Source organism: Lacerta agilis, chromosome 5 (genome assembly GCF_009819535.1).
Source record: "Lacerta agilis isolate rLacAgi1 chromosome 5, rLacAgi1.pri, whole genome shotgun sequence".
In the NCBI taxonomy this organism is placed as follows: domain Eukaryota; kingdom Metazoa; phylum Chordata; class Lepidosauria; order Squamata; family Lacertidae; genus Lacerta; species Lacerta agilis.
Genome location: NC_046316.1, coordinates 11,825,421 through 11,850,958, shown reverse-complemented (window position 1 = coordinate 11,850,958; position 25,538 = coordinate 11,825,421). Strand labels below are relative to the sequence as shown.

Sequence of the window (25,538 nt, the reverse complement as noted above, 5' to 3'; positions counted from 1 at the left end):
TTCTTGCACTGCTAAGCAGATGAGCAGCATAATTCCACAAGACCTGCACAGTTTCAAAAACTACCTATTAGTAGTTGATGTGCAACTGAACCGGTTGTTGGTGCCAGTCTGATTGGTGCATCCTTACATGCCGGAGCCACAAATATATTTGGCAATCTTGGATCATGGCAAAGCTGAATGGTAGTTCTTTGTGCCTTGTTAGATTCCCTTCCCTGCAATGTAAAGTAGGATATGGATGTTTTAAATAAACTGTGAACATGAAACAAAGATTAGAGAGTCTTATCTTCTTTCTTTCTAGATGCTTTATTTGTTTTTGCCAAATGATAAAACAGGATCAGACCCGGTACAGAGCAGGCAGGCAGCTTAAACATTCCAAGACTGTCTCTTTGTTTTGTTTTGGAGGGCAGTTATATAAGCCATTTATCTTCCCCTCCACACACCATCTCTCTTTCTTCTTTCCTACTTTAGTGCTTTCCTTCTTCTACCTCTGATATGGATAAATACCACAGCAAAGATACGTTTGAAAACCTAGTGGGAACTTGGCTGTTCTAAGGACAAAGATTAGGAATCTCTGGGACTTGAAGTGCATTTTTCAGCTCCTTGTAACAGACTTGCATGTGGGCAGATACAGAAAGGAGGGGGCGGGGAAGGAAGGTTCTATAATTCTTCTGTTTCACCTGCAACTGGCACGTTCACTTCAATGGTGTATTCAGTAGGCTCTCCAGACCCCAGCCAGGGTACCGGGGTTCTGTTGAAAGACGGTCTATTAGTGACTTCTTGGTTGCACACAATGATAGGTTCAGGTACCAAAGGGCCAGCATCAAATTCGGGCATTTGGAAGGTCATCAGCTTGGCTGCCTTCTCATATCCCCCATAAGGCACTGCAGTCCTAGGGAGAAGTAGATTGAATTGGCAATCAAGGTTTTAGCCTCAGCACCAGGGACAATTGTATTGACAGTTCACTGCACAGGGAAGCCCTAGCTATATGTGACCCGGGGACAAAGCCAACCCAGCCACTACTTTGATAATGAAGATGCTTAGCTTTATTTCCCAGCTATCAAAAGCAAAGCATGTCTGAATCCTGGAAAGGAAAGGAAGGGCAGGGGAATGAGAAACAGCTACGCATAATCGGGTGATTTGGATTGGAGGCACAGTGGGCAGAAAAACAACTTCTCCGTTCCACGCTACCAAAACAATCAGAATTTTATTTAAAATGGAAGGTGGTTGTGCCAGGTAGAATACCAGTCTGGCTTACCCCATCTCTTCTACATGACTGCATCCTAGAAGACCAGAGTTTTGTAACAAATATAAACTGATTTGCCCCTTCATCATTCACTCACCTTTTACAGAGAAGTCTGATGATGCTATTGTCAACCCTTAGCACTCCAGTCGTGTGTGTGTGTGTGTGTGTGTGTGGTCCTGCTATCTTTTTACAGACCCAATTTGTGGCAAACTTCCCCCCACTTAAAATGCAGTTGCAGCACCAGCTGGTCTAGTCTGAACTGGCAAAGTGCTGTTGAGGCCTTTCAGGGATACTGTACCTTTCATTAGAGGTGTCCTCACCGAGTTTCTCTCTCTCTCCCATTGCTTTCTATGTCGCTCAAGATGTGTGCATTTATGAGCTTCCCCTTAATTACATAGAAATGAAAGCCTCCCCTGCCCCAAGGGAAAGAGAAACAAATGTTTTGTGGGACAATTAATTACCACTGCTGTACGGTGCTGAACAGAAAGCAACTAGAGGTTGAAACTTGAAGGAAGAAGCAGAGGACTTCTTCTAAATGGGAATTACTTCTGAGTACACATTATAGAAGGATCTTGGCCAAGAGGACAAACCTTGCCAGATAATATAAGATGATATCGTGCCCTGTGGAATCATTGTTCTAATTCTGCTTCCAGTTAATTGAGGAAAAGCAACGCTTCACAATGTTCTCCCAAGGGAGACTTGCTTGGCACCTTTGTTACATGCTTTAAGGGGGGGACTTCCTCTTCCCCTTTGTCTAATTAAACTGTTTGTGGTGGTTACTGTTTTTGTTTCTTACTATGTTACGTATTTTTGTGTTTTTATACTGTTAACCACCAGAGGTGTACCTAGGATCCTTTGCACCTTTGGCAAGGGGCTGTATCGGCACTCTCTCCCTTAAAAAAAAATCACTTTACCACATGCCTTTGTGCCACAGTGTGAGATGGATGGGAACCTTATCTTGTGTTTGATCTCGCCACTATAGCACACACACATACGCGTCACACTCTCCACAGTCTGATAGGCGATTTATTGGGGGTGGGGTGGGCCTACGCCCCCAGTGGAGATCAGTTTCGCATGCCCTCCCCCCCCCCAAGTACGCCTCTGTAACCAGCCCTGTGATCCCCGGATAAAAGGCAGTATAGAAACTGAATAAATAAACAAACAATCAAATATCTTTCCCTGCTGTTGTACCATCCACATTCAACGTACCCTCCCCTCCCCTGCCACCTTGTCACGCAGATTTCCTCATAACAACTCCCTGTCAGTTTCCATCTTTCTTTGTGTATGTACTCTCTGCATCTTCTCTACTCAGCCCTTTTCAGTTTATAGGATCATCGATTTGGAAGAAACCAAAATGCCATTTTGCATGGGGTTCAGGTCTACCCCATGGCTTCACACAATGGGTAGCACCAGAGACCTTGGCTATTTTGTCTTGTACTCACAGCTTCCCTAATAACCAAACAGCTCGTCTCCCTTGCATTTAAGGGGAAAGGGTCTTTTTCCTAACACAAGGGTCTTTCTTACTTCCTTTTGCTGAAGCTCCAGATTAAATCCATTTTCCGTTTAACTCACAATAATCTTACTTACCATCCACTGTCAGCCTCCACCAATATATCAAAAGTTTCCCCTTACCTGTTAAAAGATTTATAACGGCAGAGGTCTGCTTTGGAGCCATAAGAAAGGAGGTCAATTGTGAATTCACTTTTCTCTTGTGGGGTCAGGCCTAGAGCTCTTTCCCATGGAGAGATGTAGGTCTTAAAAATAGAGACATGCTTCCCACTTCCACCTTTGCTGTCACCTGAAATACAACAACAACAACAACAACAACAACAACAACAACAACAACAGATGATTTAGGTCATTTTTAAAAGGCAAAACAGAGGAACACATAAAAGAATGCCAGCGGGGTAGCTAAATGTTATGAATTATCAAGTCAAAAGGTGGCAGTAGGTTGCTTCAAACAAAATCCAAATTCTGTACCAAAGAATCAGAAAACCTCCATTCAGAATAAATTACGAAAGTTGTGCCATTCTGTGTGAATTTATTTATTTGGATGCAGCTAGAATAAGTTAGTAGTAGGAATAATAATAATACAAAAGGCAGGATTCAGATTGCTTCTTGCTCAGCTGAAACAAGTATTACAATCTCTGGAGCAATAGGCCAAAAACCCTGGCATCTTTCCTCACTTAAACCTGTGTGTGTGTATGTGTGTGTGTGTGTGTGTGTGTGTGTGTGTGTGTGTGTACATATAAAAATGCAATATGCTCACAGATACTTGCCTTTCCCGCCAGTGGTGTCACTTCCTCCACTACCATCCATGCCTCCCCCTGTGCCAGCAGATCCCTCGGTGTGGCCTGCTCCTGTTCCTCCCATTCCTCCAGCTCCACCTTTGCTCCCAGGTTTTGGAGGAGGGGCAGGAGGGTATTGCAGTTTACTGGATCCATACTGCCCTACAGTTACACCACCCACCATCCTCCCACCACTGTGTGAATAACCATGAGAATCAATTCCGTAGTGTCCACCAGGTGGGATGAATCTCTGAAAATGATCCTGTAAGGGAGGAGGGAGGGAGGGAGGGAGGGAGGGAGAGAGAGAGAGAGAGAGAGAAGCGTGAATGTCAAGGTGCAGATTCATTACACCTATTGCCAGCTAACAATATTCTTATTGGGCCCTACTGCTGTTGGCAGGGTGGATAAAAATCAATCCATTTTTTTAAAAAAATTTAAATTGGATTTTTAAAATAAAATGCTTTTGGAGGAAAAATCTTTCTAAAGAAAGTTTTCTATTTAAGTTACATTATAGTCCAAATACTATTCATCAGGAAATAAGGATTTATTTAAGTTTTTCATACGTGCTAAAACTCAGTCTAAGTTTAAAATAAAAATAAAAATTGCTTAACCACATCAGTTAACATACGTGGATACATATGCTATAATGTTATTGTTTTAGTTAAATAAATTGTTTAAATTGTTATTAAGGAAATGGTTGTTTTACTCCTTCCAATAAAGTACAGCAGAAAAGTGGTTCAATTAAAAACAGTTAACTGATTAAACCTCCCAATAATTTCATAATTATCGGTCTATGTATTTCTAATAGTATAACCGAATCAGTAATTTTTTATATATCTGTAAAAACTACTCTGAAAAATTATTATTCCAAAAATGAAACCTTAATCTGGTTGTAAATATTAAGATTATACCAGAAAGAATGAGTCTTTCAGTAAAAAATGATTTAAATCAAGTCTTTACTAACTAGTGATTTAAATCATGATTTAAATTGATTTGATTTAAATCAAATCCACCCTGTGAGCAGCTATGCCATAGGTCTAAATGCATTGGCAGGGATGGTTGGGTGGCCTCAAGGTTATATTTGTAAACTGCTTAGAGAGTGTTTTAGTTAAGCAGCATATAAATTCTTTAGATAAAATAAAATATTAGAAAGGAGCAACAGTGAGAATTGCCACTAGTAAGTGTCTCTGTATCTTTGTTAGGTTTACTTACATTGTGAACCGCCCTGTGATCTTCAGATGATACAAATTTAATTAATAATAATAATAATAATAATAATAATAATGAAATAATAATAATTTAGGTTATGATAACTAGATTGTTAGGACAAAGTGCCCCTTGTTGCAGTACTGGGGCAGCACTCAAGATGTAACGGGCAGTAAAAGGCACAACTAAGACACAAACAATGCATAGTAGCAGGAGGAGACCTGCTAGAAAAGGAACAAAAATTATCAAGCCTACCTGCAATTTTAAACTTGACTTAGTCAAGTTTACCTACAAACTTAGATTTGGGTGTGGGCAGAAAATCCATACAAGTGTATGACACTGATTGGTTGGCAGCTTAATTGACATCTAAGGGAACCTTCTCCACCAATTCTGAAAACTGTAGAAATAGCATTGAGAGAGGTTGATCAGTAGGGTACCCTTCCTCACCACATCATTAAAAACAAACACCTCTGCTATGCCATCTGCATGCAGATTTGTTGGGTGTTTTTTCCCCCTGCAGGTATTTTCTTTCTACATGTAGCTAATCCCAGCAAGTCATTTTAACTTTTGCCAACAACAGGCAATCTGTGCGCTAACTTGATGATGTTCATATTATCCAGCTATTTGAAAAGCAATGACAAACCTAGACAGCATCTTAAAAAGCAGAGACATCACCTTGCCGACAAAGGTCCGTATAGTTAAAGCTATGGTTTTCCCAGTAGTAATGTATGGAAGTGAGAGCTGAATGATAAAGAAGGCTGATCACCAAAGAATTGATGCTTTTGAATTATGGTGCTGGAGGAGACTCTTGAGAGTCCCATGGACGGCAAGAAGATCAAACCTATCCATTCTTAAGGAAATCAGCCCTGAGTGCTCACTGGAAGGATCCTGAAGCTGAGGACATGACTAAACGACTAAACAACAACAACAAAAATACATTTTGCAGGAAAAAACTAAGTAATCACAAAGGCAGCCTGTGCAAATAATAAAACAGAGAGATAAAGCTGCTACTCATGTTCTGTTGAGCAAAGGCACATGACTGCAGAATTGCAAGGCTTGCTGGGTCCACCTGCAAAATCATCTCTGAGGGATCCTAGCAAAACACACATTAGTTTTTCTTAAGGGTCAAGCACTTTGCTTGCATGTTACATGCAGCACTGTTTGGTGAAGAGAAGCTTTCGAGGCTGTAAACAGGCTTCCAAGGCCAGCTGTTCGGTCAGCTAAATATAGGAGAGAAGAAGTGAAAACCCCACAAGGCTGAGTGTAGAATTATCTAACACCCCACTCCATGTATTCAGCTGCAGTCGCCAGGGCTTCACGGCAGGTCATCCAATCTGCAGTCTGGGCACAGAGCCATCAGCAAACTAAACTGACAGAGCTCTGGGGAATCTCCCTCCCTTGCCTATATAAATTCCCCATTTTAAGAACAAGGAGAATGAATTCCCTCTGAATGTTAGGAAATATGTGATTCGGGGTTGAGAGGGGGAGAGAGGAAAAGAGGAAGAGAATCTGAGTCATGAAGGTTTCATCTCTGATGCTGCCTAGAGCTGGAGGCTGAGGCTGGTAGGGTTGTCTGTTCCCGTACTAAACAGGGAAGCATGGAGCAGCACAAATGCAAACTGAAATCTGCAACTGGTTTCTGAGTTCAGGAGGCCAGTCTGCTTGAAGGGTGAACATGTGACGATGATGCCTACATCTGCAGGTGGGCAATTCCTCAGCACAGCTTCTCACTAAATTCCAGCCGCCAACAACCATCTGGGCTGCTTCCCTCCCTTGCATCTGCTTCCTCTTCTGCCAGGCTAAAGTCCCTGCGAGCGCTTACCAAAATTGTGGGTGCCCCAGTCTTGTGTTTATCCAGCAAAAGGAGCTAGCAAAAAGCACCCACTCTTAACAAAGCCACAATTGATCCTGTGAAATGCCGAGCTGTTCTAAGAATGGCTATGCCCACAATTTGAAACAATCGCATGCACGTAAACTGGTGGTATTTAGTGGTGTTTGCAGTACAAAAAAGACAGTGCACATGCAGCAAAATTTATCCAGTGCGTTTCAGTTACTGAGATCCAATCATGTGTCGCCTGGATTTTCTACAGACAGCTCAAAAGTTTGGTGGTTGCCTACAACAAGGAGAATGGAAAGCCGGATGTGGGTAGTTGAGAGTGAAGAAGGGGAAATCCCTGGGCACTAATCTAATTTAGCTGCACAATAACATCAATACTGGTAGCCTCTGTCTAGCCCAATCACAAAACATCCCTTACACAACAATCCTAATTCCTAGGCACATAGTAAAGAAACTCTTCTGACCACATATTCCTACCAAAAGAGGACACAGAGCAGCATCAGTCAGCATGGCCAGTGGTCAAGGAGGATGGAAGGTAAAGTCTATTTGAAGGGTGACAAGTTTTCCAGCCTTGTCACAAGAAGATCAAAAGATATGGAAGGATGGAGGTGATCAAACAAATGGAGATGCCCATATGATTCTGCTCCTAAGTCATTTGGTATATCATATGGTAGACGGAGGTAGATGGAGGTCCCATTCAATGAGATATATATGGCTTGGTAAAAAACTTCCTTAATTTTGTTCTCTGCATCTTTGTACAGATGCAGTCCTATTCACCTGTCCTTGAAGCAGTTGTTTAACTTCTGGCCTGTGGGATATTTAAAAGCACATATTCTTTGCTTGCACACCCTCCAGCATTTCTCCAATGGAAATAGGGTTAGTTGATTCAATAATAGTATTCTACTACTACTACTACTACTACTACCCCCGTCCATCTTACTGGGTTGCCCCAGCCACTCTGGGCGGCTTCCAACAGATATAAAAACATAATGAATAATTAAACATTAAAAAACCCACTTCCTTATACAGGGTTGCCTTCAGATGTCTCCATACCCTCCAACATTTCTCTGATTAAAATAGGGACATCCTAAGGGAAAGCAGAAGCGACGTGGGTGGCGCTGTGGTCCAAACCACAGAGCCTAGGGCTTGCCGATCAGGAGGTTGGCGGTTCGAATCCCCGCAACGGGGTGAGCTCCTGTTGCTCGGTCCCTGCTCCTGCCAACCTAGCAGTTCGAAAGCACGTCAAAGTGCAAGTAGATAAATAGGTACCGCTCCGGCGGGAAGGTAAACAGTGTTTCTGTGCACTGCTCTGGTTCGCCAGAAGCAGCTTAGTCACGCTGGCCACATGACCTGGGAGCTGTATGCCGGCTTCCTCGGCCAATAAAGTGAGATAAGCGCTGCAACCCCAAAGTCGTCCGTGACTGGACCTAACAATCAGGGGTCCCTTTACCTTTACCTAAGGGAAAGCAGGACATTCCGGGATCATATCAGAAACTGGCTTCTGTAAATCCAAGACTGCCCCTGCAAAATAGGGACACTTGGAGGGTCTGCAACTACTATGTTAGTAAGATAGCCTGGGAGCTGGTGACTGCCCCAGAGCTTCATAATTGATCAGGGATTTAAACGTGGGTCTTCCTGCTCAGAATCTGACACGCTTATCTGGTACACTAAACTGGAACATTCCCTTCCACTGGGGCCTTTCTATAGCTGCGCGCACGCACACACGCACACGAACACACACACCCCCATACATTTGAAGCACACCCCAGAAAGAATCCTGGGAACTGTAGTTTGTTAAGTAATGTGTTGTGCTTTAAATAGATAGTGTGGATGTGACCCAAGAGCTGCTGTTCAGGAAAAAAACCAAGTGTTCTGGGGACAGATGAGCTCCAGCTCAGTACAATTAGGAAGGGAATCTTCGGATGGTGACTCAAAAAGGCCTAGCAAAGAAGGGTTAACAAAACCAAACACCAGTCTTGGTGGAAGGGAGAGACAAAAGTCCAAAGAGGAGTCTTCTCTGTGCAAGTCTGCAAAATCATGAGCGAATGATGCCAATCAGAAAATAGCCAAAGGGGGGGGGGGAGGGTATTGATGCATCAGGTTGTTTTAGATGTTTGTACATAGAAAAATGCATTTACTGTATTATAAAAAAATGATTGGGAGAGACTGGTTTTGGGGGACACCAGCAGGATTATGACCCATATTGGCATTATGAAGACATAATGGGGCGAGACATACGGCATATGGATGTGTGTTGTGTGCAATAGTTATAGGTATGTTTTGTTCAGAGGCAACAGAAAAGGGATAAAATGATGGGCTTTTCAACAAGATATTCACTGAAGGACCAATTGATCATGGATACAACAGCTGTTGCGAGACCTATCTTGCACAAATTTATATAATTATAATTAAAAGCATCCAAACTAGTGGTTATCCACTGGGACAATGGACTGCGTACTGATTGTGCAAATAAGTCCTTATTTTTGTCTTTCCTGAATTTACACCCTGCCGACTAACTCTCCTAGCCATCGTGTTAGGGCTCCCACCACATTTTGGAAGCCAGAGGTTCTGAAATGTGTGAGGACCCCCCACCCATGAGTTCGCTAGGTTCCAGAGTTCACAGGTTTGCCCTCCCACTCAAAGAGAGTTATGGGGAGAGGAATGCAGGTGCAGACAAGGCTCCCCCTTGCATGTTTACTTAACCCTAATATGAAGGGGCTCTTGAGTTCTAGCATTGTGTGAGGGCAAGGGAAAATGTTACCTATTTCTTCTTTCCACACTGTTCATCATCTTACACAGAGTTCTCATTCCCCCAACAATCCAATAATATCTAGTTCTAATTCTTAACCAGACAGGTGAACAGAAACCCTATTTAAAAGTGTTCTTTCCTTGAAAGCCAAAAAGTCAGTTCTTAGGGTTAATACCGGCAGTCCAATTGGTGTCCCCATTAATTAATATCTGGGCATAATAATAAGAGATATTGATGAATCTTGAAAGGTTTTTCCCCTTCATAATATATTGAATACAGGAAAATGGTATGGAAATGAGCAAATGAGTAGTTCCATCCACAGAACACGAAGCCAAGGGGAGAAATGCTTGCAACACACACACACACACACAAATACATACATATATATATATATATATATATATATATATATATATATATGTGTGTGTGTGTGTGTGTGTGTGTGTGTGTGTGCAAAACAACTATAGTTCTGCAAGCTTGGGAGGCTGGTGAATGAAGGAATGGTAGAGATGAGATATGAGATATCTAGTGAAGAAGACAAGTGAGAAGGTAGATGTGTGCACATTCTATTTATACACACACACAGAGGGGGGGTAGAAGAGATGGGGGCGGCAATAGTTTGGTGGGGGCATTAGAAAATGTTTGTCCTGGCAAAGTGACAATGTGGTATGGCTCATTCCTGTTCTGTGAAGTATTCATGAACTTTAATCATCCCATGAGTACAGTGCTCATTGCAGCAGGACACAGGACTGAGTGTGGTGCAGCTCATGTAAAAAGTAGCTGCTTCAGACACCAGCGAAGGGCATTTTCACACATTTCACTTTTGCTTTTGTTGTTACTTTCGATGCCAGGAACATTTTAATATACCGGGTGGGACCAAAATGATACCAAGGCACAGGAGCTGCATGCCTGCTGCACGCTAAAAGCTGGCATGCTGACATCCTTTGGACATTTGCCCAAAGTGGCTTGAGTTAGTCACCAAACAGCCTGGCTATCCCAGAGGGCACCTTGAAATTTGGTGCAGGCCAAGCCTTCTGTTTCAATGAGATAGAACTCCACTTGTGTGCCCTTCAGCTGCCTCACATGGAAGTCCCAATAGCGGCAACTTTCCTGATGCCGCAAGGCACTTTGGCTCTCTTTAGTTCCAGCATATCTATATGTGCTTCAGGAGAACTAGGCAATGAAAAACGATCCACCTCAGGGAGATGGAACTGCTAGGCATCTCAAGGTCCTGACGTCACTGGGGGAGGAGGCTTGCTGAGTTGGGGAGATGCCACGGAGCTCTTTTCAGTGTGCCCTAAAGGGAATGATTGAGACCACCATGTGTGTTTCTATTTCCACCTCCCTGATGAAGAGCTTCCCAAAATGCTTACAGTCTATGTTATTAACAACACGTCTGGAGTTACAGTCACTCGCCTTCAGTCACTGTCCTTAGCCCTCGTAGAAAAGAGTCTTTAGTTTGAAACGGGGGAAGTTAACACCTCTCCAAATCCATGTTGTGTTGTACATGGAAACTGAAATCCTCTGTAATTAGTCAGTTGTTATAAGGGAGTCAAACACCTTTCCTCAAATAGTCTGTCAGATAGTTTGGGAACTACATTTCCCCAGTACTCAAACCACTATTCACAGTTGCTGGGAAAGTAATGCTACCCATTGACAAGCACTGACTGCTACAAGGATCTGGGTTTTTTTTTTTTTGCATGTCACGGGTAGCTAATGGCTGGAACCTGTGATAATGCTGCTGCTGAGCAACCCTGCCCTTACCTGTGCCATTTAAAAAATATTTCTATAAAAAGTTAAAATAATACCTGTGAGGTGTTTTGTTGCAATTCTGTACATGTTTATTTAGAAGTAAATCTCCCTATGCTCATTAGGACAGACTCGTAGAAATGCTGCCTGCATCTCCTATGTCAGGAGTGAGAGGCCACCTCAGATTCTGAACCCTGAACCCTTCCCCACACCCTCCAAGTGTCCCTATTTTCCAGGGACATTCTTTACAAAAGCCATCGAGGTTTCTGATTTGATCCCGGAATGTCCTGCTTTTTCTTAGAATGTTCCTATTTTAATCAGAGAAATATTGGAAAGCTATGGTAGGACATCCCTATTTTCATTGGAGAAATGTGGGAGGGTATGGAGTTATGTGACCCACCCCCCGAGCCAAGGAGATTAGGAACTATACAACCTTTAGAAGACATCTGAAGGCAGCCCTGTATTGTGAAGCTTTTTAAATGTCTGATTTTTATTATGTTTTTATATATGTTGGAAGCCACCCAGAGTGGCTGGGGCAACCCAGTCATATGGGAGGGGATAAATATAATTATAATTATAATTATTAAATAGAATGTACTTATTTTTATTGGGGAAATGTTGGAGGGTATGCACCCCAATATTTCTAAAAACAACAGCCATTGAAAATAAAGCCAATCAGTTATCATGTCTGCGACCTGCATGCACCGCTAATGGTGTCTGCATGGTGTTGGGGGTCCTGAATTAGGGACTCCAACCTCTGGAACTGTCCTGGACCCATAGGCCTTGTGGGAGTCCAGGGGCGGTATGCAGCATAGCATGGGTTGCCAGCATCCGGGGCCTCGCAGGTGCAGAGGGTGGATGGGAGGGAGGGAGGGAAGGAAATGGACAGGGTATGCATGTGCATTCAACTGCCTAACAGCATCTGTGCCACCCAGGAGATTGCAGCCGCAGAGATAAGAGGAGTTGTTCTATTGTCTGGAAAGGCCACTTCCTGGTTCACATGGAGAAGCGGTTTACAACAGAGTCCAGTGACGGAAGCGCACAGCTGTTTTGAAGCAGCACCACGTGTTCAAATTTTGTGCCCTTAACAATGTTGCACACAAGGCAATTGCCCCTGTGCCCCTGCACACTACGCCACTGGCCTGTGGGCAGGCCAGCAATTATTGGTCGGCACGTAGCTTGAAAAAGCTGCCCTTGTCCAAGGCCCAGCACTTAAATGTGGAGGAAAGACTAGGACCTCTTGCTTCCTTGGTTTGACTGCAAAACTTACGAGAGGGTCTAGGAAATATAATAAGATATCACACTATGCAGAACAGGGCAACATGTGAATCCAGCACATGCTTTGGATTTCCCCCTGGCATGCAGCCCCTGGAAGGCTCCCCACAAGAAAATACAGCCCTTTGGGTTGAAAAACAGACCCCGGGTCTATTAAACTATTTCAGCTATATTTAAAATGGTAGGAAGGGTCATTTGCTTCGTTATAACCTATGTGTTTCTCTTTGTACGCTTCGTAAAGCAACTTCAAACACAGTGAGTCAAATTCAAGAATAAAAGCAATCTTTTATAGTATCATGTATATTAACAATGTATAATAAAATATACATGTATGATGTAAATTTGCCCTGTTGTTCTTATAACTGATGTGGCTTTCTTATTTCTGAATAGTAATCATCCTCTGCGGTTGCAGTGCCAGCCCTAACATTTGGCAGAGTGGGGGGCAACTAATTTTGAGAGTCACGAAAGATCAGCAAATTGTTCCTGTTGTTGTATTTGTACTCCCAAGGAGAGGCACTCACAGGATTTTCTGCCTCAGGTGCTAAAATAACTTGCCTAGCCTTAGGCTCTATGCACCTTGCCTGAGAGCAAGGGGAATCATTTGTAGTTCAGCTACAGGCAGCAATCTGGGTCTGTTCTTCGCAGGGGGAGGACAGCAGGTAGATTATATTTGCTTTTGAGTCCCGTGCACTGTTTTAGACTCCTGTGTGGGAACACAGTTGTCAGATCTCTGTGCACATTATCTATATTTATAAATAAACATATATCACCAAAAAATGCCACACATGTCCAGTTCTTTCTCTTCACAAGGAAATAGCTCCTGTAGCGGCTGCCCCTAGGACTTCAAACAATTTGCAGTAGGTGAAACAATATTATTGGAACATTAATGTATGAGGGAGATAGTAAAGTGACCTGCTTTTGTGCCTCATCCTCTAGACAAGAGGTCCTTGTTCCATTTTATCCTCAAAAGATCAGGTACCATAGGCTAGGATGAGAGGGACTGACCAGCTTGAGTCCATTCAAATGAGCTTGACAGCAGGAATTTGAATTTGGATGTCTTATATCTCAATCCAGCCTACCAACCCAAAACCACTCTGGTGAGCCATGGGCCTGATCTGGCTTCCCAAATGATTTCAAATTCCCCCTCCCAAATATATCCAACCATTCAGCATCAGTGCTGCCAAAAAAGGAGTTATTATTAACTACTATGCATTTGTATGGAGGTATACACCTAATTTGAAGATCAGCATTTGTATTAGGGCCAGCTTTTATATAGGCACAAAAACAAACTTCACCAAGAACCACAACCGGTCCTGCCTTTGGGCACTTTTGACAGCATAGAACCATCTAGATATCCATTTCCGTCTATGATCAGCATGAACAAATGCAATTAACCACACATTTCTATATTTTTATATACTTACCACAGAATTGTCGGTGAACGCATCTGGGTTGTTCTCATATATGAATTTCTCTACCCTTAGTTGACGAAGTTTGAACATCTTGGATCCCTTGTTGGTGAGGAGAGAGAGTTCTTCTAGCATCACATCCCTGGGGATGCTTATCTTCTTCCCCAGGTTCAGCTTGGACCCTTCTTGTGGCATGACTGAAGGTGTACAACAAGGACAATGTTACAACTACAATAAACCTACATATTGACCTCTTTCTTCATTCCTCCAAACCAGTGCAAAGAGAGCAGTTAAAAAACAAAAAGCACCCTTCTTTCCTTTCTGTAAATATTGTGTACCGGTAATTGATTCCATTCCCATTATATTGGCAAAATGTAGGCTTGGGAACATACATTTGCACAGTGCCAAGCAGCTGACCTTTTTCAGAGTGGTGAAGGTTTTATTGCAGCCAAGCCCAAGGGAGCAGCTGATAGAGCTATCAGTGGCCTGTTGTGACAGGTTTTCGATACTTTTTGCAGATAAAAATCATTCAAGTCCACTCTGACTTTGATTTCACCTGTATCATGAGTGTACATGGTATACCACCCAGTTAGGTTTCAAGCGTTCGCTTCCTGAGGAGACTGCTTTAAGGTTTGCGGCCTACCAACTGCGTTGCTGCCCTAACCTGTGTTGTTTCTAACAGGGTATGACCCCCACAGCCAGTTGGTTCAAACTCTGGCCCTCCAGCTTGCGGAGAGGAACAAGAAAGTTATTGACTCTGTACCACAACTATGCTGGTTAACAACGAGCCGTTTCAGTGCTAGTTTTAACCTTTCAAAGGTTATTTGAAGGGCCTCCTCCACAAACACAAACTTACCTCAGCCATTAAAATCAGCTGCTGAGGCCTTGCTTTCTGACCCATTATTAGCAAAGATTAGATGAATGGACACAGGGGCAGGGATTTTTTTAGGAGCAGCTCTGCTATGGTTGAATCCCCTTGTGTGAGAACTCTCATTGCTTTTAAATAGATTCTGAATACTGTACGTTATTAATGACTTTTTTCAGCCGGAACTCTCCAGAACTTGGATCTGGCACCTGTCAGATGGGCGCCATTACCATTCTGAGAGAATGAGGGAAGTGTTCATTGTGAGTTTCAACACCTCTTTTTGTAGAAAAATAACACTGATGTCATGTATTTTACAACACTTTTGTGCATGTTTTCTCCTGACTCAGGTATATATTACTGTGAGTATGTTTCTTTTGATTAATTTGGTTTCAATTATAGTTTTATTGTTATTTTATTGGTAGCATTGTTATTTTGTTGTGTAGACTACCTTGCAAGTATTATTGCTAAAGGAATTGAGTGAAATAAGATGTGGGTTCCATCTTGTAAAAGAAAAAGAAAAAACATGAGACGAGCTGCACATGACTAAACATCATCACATACAGTTTGGCTCTTTGGGGCAAGCCCTTTGGCTCTGTGAATATTCTAGAAAGCAGGAGACTGTTGTGGTCCTTCTACATAAGCCATAACTTAACCACCCATGACTCTTCATTTCCATAGAGAAGGGCTTCTATGCTTGTCCTCTGTGTGGCACTCCACAGATATTCTAGGGAGGAAGTGCTCAGAGAGGATTTTATGTTTGCGTTCAGGTGCACGTATATCTTACCTTCTTGGGTTAGTTCTAAAATGAGTTTAGTAGGCTTTCTCTTCTTATTGGGAGGCGGGGTTCCTGCAAGAGGCATGCTGTTTCTGTACGAGAATAGAATAGTGTGAATGAACTTCTCATTCATGTCAGGTTAAATACAAAGCTGTTGCCTCTTTCACAATGGACTTTTATTTTGTTTGCTAATCCCTTTCCCCTCCTGGCATATATAGAAAAGGTGTCCGCCAACTTCCTCTCTCAAGACAAAAGGGGCCAGTCCACAGATGCTTCTGGAATCTTTCCTAGCCCCAGCAAACTCTAGGGAACAATGATGGCACATGCCCTGTTTTTCATTCTGGCTGCATATTTTGCAGTTTTGGCCAATTTCAGTAATCACTTCTGGCAGTGCCCCAACTGTGAGAAGTGAAGTTTCAGGGAATCAGGCAGAGAGCCTTCTCAGTAGTGGCACCTGTCCTGCGGAACACCCTCCCATCAGATATAAAACAGATAAACAGCTATATGACTTTTGGAAGACATCTGAAGGCAGCTCTGTACAGGGAAGTTTTTAATGGTTAGTGTTTTATTGTGTTTTTAGTATTTTGTTAGGAGCCACCCAGAGTGGCTGGGGCAACCCAGTCAGATGGGTGACTAATAATAATAATAATAATAATAATAAGAAGAAGAAGAAGAAGAAGAAGAAGAAGAAGAAGAAGCACCAACAGGAATTTCATGACCTGGTACCCAGCTGCTGGGTATGTTTGAGGTTCGTTGAGGTTCACCTGAGATCTCTCTTCTACAGATGAGTCACCTCAGTACAGAGAACTATATTCATTAATTATGATAATATACAGAAGGACGTAGCAAAACAACAAACAAAATTGAGTGATGAATAAGCTATGCAGGAGATTTTATTCAGTAAGATAACTGTGTAGGCTGCAGATTTGGAAAGTAAACCAAAACAAATAATTTGATAATGTGGCATGTCCCTGAGGAGGACCGAAAGGACCAGGAAGCCTCTTTATTAATTTCTAGGCTGAAGAAAATAAGGAAGATTCTCTACTAACACTGGACCATGTTCCAGATATATTGTTAGAAACCTGTTCAACAATGTTTAATAGAAGTTGATACACCATGATGTATGGCAGAAACGCAATCTGATTATTAGTTTACATATTATCAGATTTATTACTTAAATCTATTACAGTGGCACCTCGGGTTACAGACGTTTCAGGTTACAGATGCTTCAGGTTACAGACTCCACTAACCCAGAAATAGTACCTCGGTTTAGGAACTTTGCTTCAGGATAAGAACAGAAATCGTGCTCTGGCGGCGCAGCGGCAGCGGGAAGCCCCATTAGCTAAAGTGGTACCTCAGGTTAAGAACAGTTTCAGGTTAAGAACAGACCTCCAGAACGAATTAAGTTCTTTAACCCGAGGTACCACTGTACTTAAAAGCATAGCTTTTTTTTTAAAGGTCACATCTACATTGCAACAGAATAAGGTTAGTTATTGATAGTGCTTTTCTCTGAGGTGTTTTGTTTTTAACAATGGGAGTATGTATATTGTGCACATGAAAATGTATGTTGGTAAATGGGCAGGTTTGATTTGAGCAAAATAATAGTAATAATAGTTCTGTCACTAACAATTTCTGGCTGTTTCAGGTATTCCAAAGATGCAGGTTAGTCTGCAATATTTGTCCCCATGTGTTTCTCGCTTGAGTTATCAATGTTCTGTTCTTTCTGGTTTCAGTTATCAATAACGATGCGATTTGTGATGTTGTCTTATTTCATTCATTTTTCTCAAGTTATTGAACCCACCCCACTTTACACCTTGTTCGCTTTCAAAAATGTGATAATCTGTTGTAAAAAGAGTAAATGAAAAGAATTGCACAAAATTCATAATTGTTTTCAAAAACTTTGACATTTGTTTCTCAACATGAATTCCAGCCACAAATTCTAGCATGGTTTTGGTTTACATAATCTTACATATTTTTAGGGCTGCCATATCCCCCAAAGTGGAAATCCAGACAAAGTTGGGGGTCAAAGTTGTCTAGCTTTCTTTGGGAACATCTCTCCCCACAAAGGGGGAGGCCTTTTATGGGAATTTTAACAGGTTTAAAAAAAAAAGTAGTCACCCTACTCGCCATATGTCCAGAATTCATTATGGGGAAAAAGGTTTTTCATTTAAAAAAGAACCACCACAACATAGAGCACTGTAATCCTGCGATTGCTCAAAGAATCTCACTCCCTGTGCTTGCGGGCACAAAACAGTGAATTGCGTGACATTTTGTAAGTGATTTCAAAAAGTGCAAACTTTGTCCACATTCCCAGTCAAAGGTACAGCTGGCAGCTGGTAAGACATACACCCTCCCTACCCTCAAAATACCCTTAGCTGAGGCCAGGACAAATAAAGACGAACATTGGGACAGGATTAGCCCCCCTATTGCAACGGTTAATTAAAAATGATTTCCATTTTTCTATTGGACTGCCTATGTGTAGTCATATGTGTAGGTACACAAGAGGGAAATGAGTGAAATCTGCTCCTTGCAAGTGGAGCTACTGGGGGGGATATATTGGGGTGGGAACAGAAGGGGCAAAGTGCATGGATGTGTGAAGGGGGAAGCAAATGGAAGCAAGGGTGTGGCAAAAGGGACCACCAACTGAAACATCACCGCACACATGACAAGCCACCCACCAGAAAAAATGCACTAATAAACATCCACATTTAGTAGCCCAATGGCAAAGGTCCAGTATATGTCCACTTTCCTTTCTGTTACATTGATTTAAAAAACAACAACAGCACATAGAGCTTCTTTTGGCTAGGCCTACTCCTCATAATCACCTCACTAACATTTGGGTACATTTGCAATGCCTATTAAGACTATATTAGTTACGCCTATATTAGTTACGGTTTTTGACAGTTCTCAAACTTCTGCATTGGCATCACAATTCTATATTTCTACTCAAATGTAATTCTGCTTGTTTTCCATTGAAATGCTCTTTGCCTGCATCGCTATAGCAGACCCACTCACAGTGACCCCCAACCTAGGCAGCAAAGGCCTGGGCAATGTTTATGTGTAACAATATTGTGGGATTTTAAAATGGGCCACAACTTTTATTGATTATAGTTGTAAGTAGGCTTTGGTTCAGCTACAGGGTGCAAATCCAATTTCATCCTCCAGATGGATGGCAGTGTTTGAATGGGGTCGTGCCTGAGATTATGGGACTTCCTCAAAACATGGGTTGACATAGGTGGGCCATGCTTGGCTCCTCACTAGACCCCTCTAATGGAGTATCCTGAGATTGCTCCAGTTTGGTTTAGATGTGATGCACCACTTCACACCGACCTGATATTACACTAAAGGATTCTACCCCCAATCCCTTATCTGCCAAAAATATGTGACTATATTTTTTATCAGGAAGGCAAAACCTCCAAACAGGGTCAACCTTGTTTGCAGGAAATTCCTTCTCGGATCTGAATATGGTCCGAAACCTTTATAGCTGGGCCCTCTGGCACCTGATGGCCAATTGGAAATCTAGGGGTGGCGGACTATCCCACCATCCTTTGCAGCTGGCCAGGGGAATTCCACAACTGCTTCCCACCCAGAGACTAAGCAGCCATTTTATTACACTTGCATTTTACCCGTTCTTCTGTAATGGAATCCGAAGTGCCATTCATGTGGTTCCTGGAGGTTAGACCTGCTTAACTCCAGGAAAGTGGTGGTCTCACAGAGAAGGTAATGATTTTACCAGGAGACTCCAGTGAGTTTAATTTAGGCTTCCTCAACCTCGGCCCTCCAGATGTTTTTGGCCTACAACTCCCATGTTCCCTAGCTAGCAAGACCAGTGGTCAGGGATGATGGGAATTGTAGTCTCAAAACATCTGGAGGGCCGAGGTTGAGGAAGCCTGGTTTAATTGTTAAGAGATATTTTTAATCTTTCTCTTCCTGTCCAAGAGCCAAATTAGGTTTGAGTCAGCAGAACCATAATTTAGATCTACCCCCAACAACTTCAAGGCAGCTATAGGGGGCTGCCAATTTATTCAAGGAAATGGCACTGTGGGAATTTTTGTGTGCCCTTCAGGGCCTGCTGTATACCTGAAGGAGAGCCCCAACCCACATTGTTCAGCCCGGACACTGAGGTCCAACGCCAAGGGCCTTCTGGTGGTTCCCTTATTGCGAGAAGCGAAGCTACAGGGAACCAGGCAAAGGGCCTTCTCAGTAGTGGCGCCTGCCCTGTGGAACGCCCTCCCATCAGATGTCAAGGCAATAAACAACTATCCTACTTTAAAAAAACATCTGAAGGCAGACCTGTTTAGGGAAGTTTTTAATGTTTAATGCTGTATTGTGTTTTTAATATTTTGTTGGGAGCCACCCAGAGTGGCTGGGGAAACCCAGCCAGATGGGTGGGGTATGTATGTATGTATGTATGTATGTATAAATAAATAAATAATAATTATTCTTGGATTTTAGCAACTTCGTCAGGAGTCTCCCCCCCCCCCGCAGAACCTGTTCATGTCCACTCCACTTTCTAATTTGCAACTACAGTGGTGCCCCGCTAGACGAATGCCTCACTAGACGAAAAACTCACTAGACGAAGGCATTCGTCTAGCGGAAGGCTGCCCCGCAAGACGCATTTGTCTATGGGGCTGCCTCACAAGACGGAAATTTTTTTAGCGAAAACCGCGGTTTGCATTAGTGCTTCGCTAGACGAAAAACCGCTAGACGAAAATACTCGCAGAACGAATTATTTTCGTCTAGCGGGGCACCACTGTACTTCTTCAAGCGTTTCCGTATCATAATGCCCAGTTCTGTTCTGTTTTAGTTCTAAATTCATTACTGGCTTGTAATCTCTTTCCTGCACAGAATATTCCTTTGTTAATAGCAGGAAAAAAGTACCTGTTAAAACTACTGGTTTCTTGTTAATACATTGATCATCAGAACCTCTGCTTGCCCTACTGCTCCTATTTGGGAACAGGAGGTCTATTTAGAGAAAGCCACCATGGAGGTCCCAAATTTCTTACCGAAGAAGCCTAAATTTAGCACCCAGGTCATCCCACTGACATTTCCCTATGCCAACGGTACCCACACTTCTACAGGCCTATTCCTGCTGCTCCCTATATGGCTGCCTAAAGAGACTGGCCAACTTCATACCTGGGCAAACAACTCTTCTTGTGATCCTCCCAGCCATCACACTCCTTCCTATATTTTTCACATCCTTTCAGAAATTGTGTCTCATCTCCCATGAAGCAAGCAGCCACCATATTAGTCAAAGGTTTTGTGCAGGGGTTCCTCCATTAAAGTAAGCAAATCATTACCCCCAAATCATGAGCATCGCGAGCATTCACTGGAAATTTAAATTTTCTTATATGTTTCCCAGAATCTCACCAATCAGTGTTCTCTGGCTTCCTTAGCAGCCACTCTGGTCTCTGTATACTGCATTTTGCCTTTGAGAACCTCAATATTTTTGAAAGACCGTGTAGAAATGGATCTATTTACCTATGTGCCACATTCCTACAAGGTAGGTATAGGTTCAATTCAGAACACAAAGAAAGGCGAATCTGCCTAATTCACATTTTATGAAACAACATGTAAACGTAAATGCAACTGTTCAAAATTCACACGTCTCCGAATTTTGCAATGCAGTTCGCCAGCTAAGCAATGTGTACAAAAGTGCACATACTAGGATAAAAAATGCATAAAAATGGATATATCAGTGAAAATAACATTCAAAAATGCATTATTTTTGGAGAAATAGTATTATTAGAGAAAATAAAATGCTTTGCAAAAATGCGTTAGGCAAAAATTGCATACAAAAATGTCTATACGAAGAGAAATTTGCACTAAAATGCTGATGAATGTTCATGAGATTTTTTAAAAATGGAAACTGATGTGGAAATGCAGAGAACTGTGCTCAGATTAGAAAAATGAGAAACTGACATAAACCAAAATGGAATTATTCACCCATTTCTAGTCATAATCAATGCAATAAAATGATAATTAACCTGCTGTTGCATTTTGTTGTACACTTTGAAGGTTGAATATAGATATAGGACAATCTCTTGAAACTTAGAAAGTTCTTTTCTCAAAAACTGATTGCATAGGAAAACGCCTTCCATTACTTTTGTTTTTGCTAATGCAGAAGTTATTTACACCAGTAGGAACAAAAGCACAGGGATATTATTTGACCACACAATCCTAATTCACCCTTTTGTCTTCCGGTGTTTCCCTTGGCGAGATGAGGAATGTGTGTTTGTGTCTGAGACAAGGAATTCAACAGATGAATTTGTTACAATTATTTGCTATCCATCATTAAAATTAAGGCTGTGAAAGTGGTTAAAAATAAAACAAGACCACCTTTGGACTTCCAGTTTTGCTTCTACAATTATGTGGGAGAGTTCTGGCAATTGCACCCCAAACTCTCAACCATAACAAAATAGGTAGGACTTCTTTGACAGATGGCATAACTGGTAGAATCTAGCTATCTAGGGAGCTGATTGCACCTTCTATTTAAAGCAGAAGAAATCAGCTAGCTGGACATCTAAATTCTGCTGTTTCTGCCATCTGTTCTCCAGTCTCTGATTAAAAGTACAGAATTGCAGGCATTAAACTGAGAGGATTTGCGAAATGTATCCATTGCAAGCAAGGTTTTTCATTCATTATTCTTAGATTTCAAGGGCAAAGGACAGCATTACTCTTGTCTCAAAAAACAAAACACATTTCACCCTGTAATTCCTCATTTGAGCCCAAGAGCTCAGGCTGGGTTAGAGCTCCTTCATCTTAAAACTGTTTTTACGGTATTTTTATTATTATTCCATTTTGAACGGTTTGAGGTGAGAAATGAAGGCTGATTGTTGCTGTGTAGCACCTTGGCCAGAGCAAATGAGAACCCTACATATCAACAAAATGTCTTCTGGAATCAAGTTATTTACTGATTTGCACACTTTTCTTTCTAACTGGGATCCATCCAACAAGTGTGAACTCCATGTCATGTAGTTGCCAAATGTGTATATCTCCAAATCAAGGGCAGCAGATGTGCCAGTTAAATGCCCCGTTTGAATACTTCGGCAAGACCCTGGACAGCTGCTCCGGTGACAGAGACAAGGAGCAGAAACTAGCTGGCAAGGCATTGGTGCTACTACCTGACCTCATGGGGAATGGGAAAGAATTTCTGCTGTAGCATTACCTAGTGGGATAAGTTAGTAAGTGGGGAAACATGGGAGGAAACACCCTTATGTGCAGTGTACTGAGATACATCCAAGAGAAAGATCTGATCTATTTTGACATTTAGTAAGGCCACGAAAGGAACGGGAGAGTTGGCAGCCTTCCCAAATGTCCTAGATGGTAACTTAAGACTGCTGAAGCTGTCAGTGCCGGCGGTGACAATTTTGAGTGGATCGCTTCAAGAAAAAGGGATCTCTGTAATGGTCATTGTCCCCAAGAGTGGGACTTCAGCAGGACTTTGCTTTTCTAGTGTAGGAAAGAGGGTCCGCTGGATTTAGTGGTTTTGGGAGCGTTTAGGGAGGAAAGGGGTCTCAGGCTCACTGGTGCAAGTACTTCTTTCTGCCTGCTTTGCCTGTTAACCCCCTACCCCACCGCCAGGCAGTACGCTGCAATGCAATGCAGACTTTCCACCATTTGTTCCGCCCCCTCTCTTAATGTCCCGTCCCTCCTAGCTACCTTTCCCATCACCTTGTGGAGGCACTCACCTCAGACACGCATGCACAGGCCACTCCACAGAGCCTCCAGCAGCAAGAGCAGACCTTGGTGTGTCTGGCGTTCTTCGCTTGCTTGGTCTTGCAGGAGGCTTAGTAGCTCTTCTTGACCCCCCTGGGTATCCGGGGGCCCACACACTCCCTGCTCAGGGTCTGCACGGCACAAAGTGCTGATGTGGAGTGCTGCGAATTTGACTCTTGGAGACACTGCTCACACAGACATCCTGGGGTTATTAATAGTCAACGGGATCTCGGAGTCCAAGAGTCTCAGATAGCACCAGCCCAGGCAAGGCTGGGAAGAGAGAAAAGTGCACCTCAGCACTCCCATGACAGCTACCTCAACCTGGGGCCACATACCAAGCAGGGGACCAGCTCTGCACATCACTCTCCTTCCTCTGGGTTGTAAGCACTGCTGCTACCTGCATAAAAAGCTATATGAATTATATGTTTGAAACCACGCATTTAAGGGCAATTGGCTGTAAGCTGATAACAGATGGGTCGGTTGGGGCATGCAGTTCTGCAGAACCTTTCCACGCCCATTCATCTCACATAGCTGCTATGTTAGATGAATGGGCGTGGAAAGGTTCTGGGGCTCGGAGGGGAACACAGATGAACAATATGATCACAGCCCCTCTATGTTGTGCCACATGTCACTTCTGCTGCCGTTGGCATGGTGGTGACTCAGTGTACTTGTTTCAACTCTCCAGTGCGCGAAGCAGGAAGAAAATAGACACTTTGCATTTCAGTTCACATACTTTTACCAACAGAAGTATGAGTACTTGCAGCAGACGGGGAAATTATTTACCTTCTAAATTTACTTTTAACATTTATAAGTTGCCTCTCCATTTAGAAAGCCTCAGAGCAGAGAAGCAAGACATGAAGCAACCCTGACTCCTTGAGAGGAATGTGTATCAGGAAATCTGGAGAAAAGCAGGACTGTGGGAATAGAGGGCTCCCCCTGGATGACCTATTTATTTAACATTCATCCTGGTTTGCTTGCACAAGGCATACACAGAAGTTAGTTTATATCTGGTCTTTATTGAGCATTCATTTTGATTTGTTTGCATGGAGGTGGGTTATACAAGAACAACGAGCATTTATGTCCTGTCCTGCTCATCATTCATTCATCTTGTGCTTTTCAAAGTGTTTCCCCATCACTTTCCACAGTCCATTTCTTTTTCAAAATGGATTTGTTCTGCTAGAGCGTAGGCTGCTTTAATTTTTGCAACCTAAATGTCTCGCAAAATATTAAGCAGTTTGGAGGCACCCTAAGAGAAACACAGAGAAACAAGGGACTGGAAGCACAAGGCATGCCAGGCAAGAGCTGCAAATGTCAAAGCCATGGTGAAGGCGGTGAAGGTCCTGTGCGAGTGTCTGGAGGCGGTTGGAGGATGGATGGTGGTTAACAGATTTGGGTAGAATCCTGAAAAGACAGAAGTACTTTTTGGGAGGGGCAGGGGCAGGCAGGTGTGGAGGACTCCCTGGTCCTGAATGGGGTAACTATGCCCCTGAAGGATCAGGTGCACAGCTGTCCATGGAAGTGCAGGTTGTGTCCTCGGCAACTGTCTACCAGCTCCATCTGGTACGCAGGCTGAGACCCTACCTGCCTGTGGTCTGTCTTGCCAGAGTGGTGCATGCTCTGGTTATCTCCCGCTTGGACTACTGCAATACGCTCTGTGTGGGCTACCCTTGAAGGTGTCCCGGAAACTACAACCAATCCAGAATGCGGCAGCTAGACTGGTGACTGGGAGTGGCCGCCGGGACCACATAACACCAGTCCTGAAAGAACTACATTGTCTCCCAGTACATTTCTAAGCACATTTCAAAGTGTTGGTGCTGACCTTTAAAGCCCTAAATAGCTTCGGCCCAGTATACCTGAAGGAGCATCTCCACCCCCATTGTTCTGCCCGGACACTGAAGTCCAGCACCTAGGGCCTTCTGGCGGTACCCTCACTGCGAGAAGCGAAGTGACAGGGAACCAGGCAGAGGGCCTTATTGGTAGTGGTGTCCTTCCTGTGGAATACCCTCCCTTCAGATGTCAAGGAAATAAACAACTATCTGACTTTTAGAAGACATCTGAAGGCAGCCCTGTTTAGGGAAGTTTTTAATGTTTGATGTTTTATTGTATTTTTAATGTTTTGTTGGAAGCTGCCCAGATGGGTGGGGTATATATATGTGTGTGTGTGTGTGTGCGTGTGTGCGCGTGTTGTTGTTATTATTATTATTATAGAACTGGGTGTAGTGTAGGGTGCAGTGTAGAGGAATTGCTGACAGCAAGATACAGTCAAGTAAGGTGGTCATATTCAAGGTGTTTCTTCCCAAACACCAAGTGCTGTCAGATTCAGCATTGGTAACTGCTGCAATTCCAGCTTGGGTTATGTGACACCAGGAGCTTTTATGCTTACCCTCAGCACTGCTGTGACCCAGCCCCTGACCCCTCAGTTA

The 25,538-nt window shown here is 43.0% G+C and overlaps 1 protein-coding gene across 2 annotated transcripts; it reads right to left on the bottom strand.

The window, feature by feature from the left end:
• Window positions 1-287: 287 nt before the first annotated feature.
• MYOZ1 (myozenin 1) lies at window positions 288-23,307 on the bottom strand. 2 transcript variants are annotated; one of them, XM_033148598.1, is made up of 6 exons: window positions 23,088-23,307; window positions 15,406-15,488; window positions 13,772-13,953; window positions 3,523-3,793; window positions 2,876-3,041; window positions 288-889 (listed from the first exon to the last, which is right to left on the bottom strand). In XM_033148598.1, exons 2-6 carry the CDS (start codon window positions 15,479-15,481, stop codon window positions 658-660), a joined length of 927 nt encoding a protein of 308 aa, XP_033004489.1. In that variant the 5' UTR covers window positions 15,482-15,488; window positions 23,088-23,307; the 3' UTR covers window positions 288-657. The 2 variants fall into 2 exon arrangements, with proteins under 2 accessions (XP_033004489.1, XP_033004490.1); XM_033148599.1 differs by lacking the exon at window positions 15,406-15,488.
• Between the last annotated feature and the right edge of the window lie 2,231 nt (window positions 23,308-25,538).

Excerpts from the sequence above, each read along its gene's own strand:
- MYOZ1 (XM_033148598.1), bottom strand. The coding sequence starts at position 15,481 with ATGCCTCTTGCAGGAACCCCGCCTCCCAATAAGAAGAGAAAGCCTACT. Across the intron at positions 13,954-15,405 it reads TTTAGAACTAACCCAAGAAG|TCATGCCACAAGAAGGGTCC; the intron begins GTAAGATATACG and ends GTACACCTTCAG. Across the intron at positions 3,794-13,771 it reads CGTTCACCGACAATTCTGTG|GATCATTTTCAGAGATTCAT; the intron begins GTAAGTATATAA and ends CCTCCCTTACAG.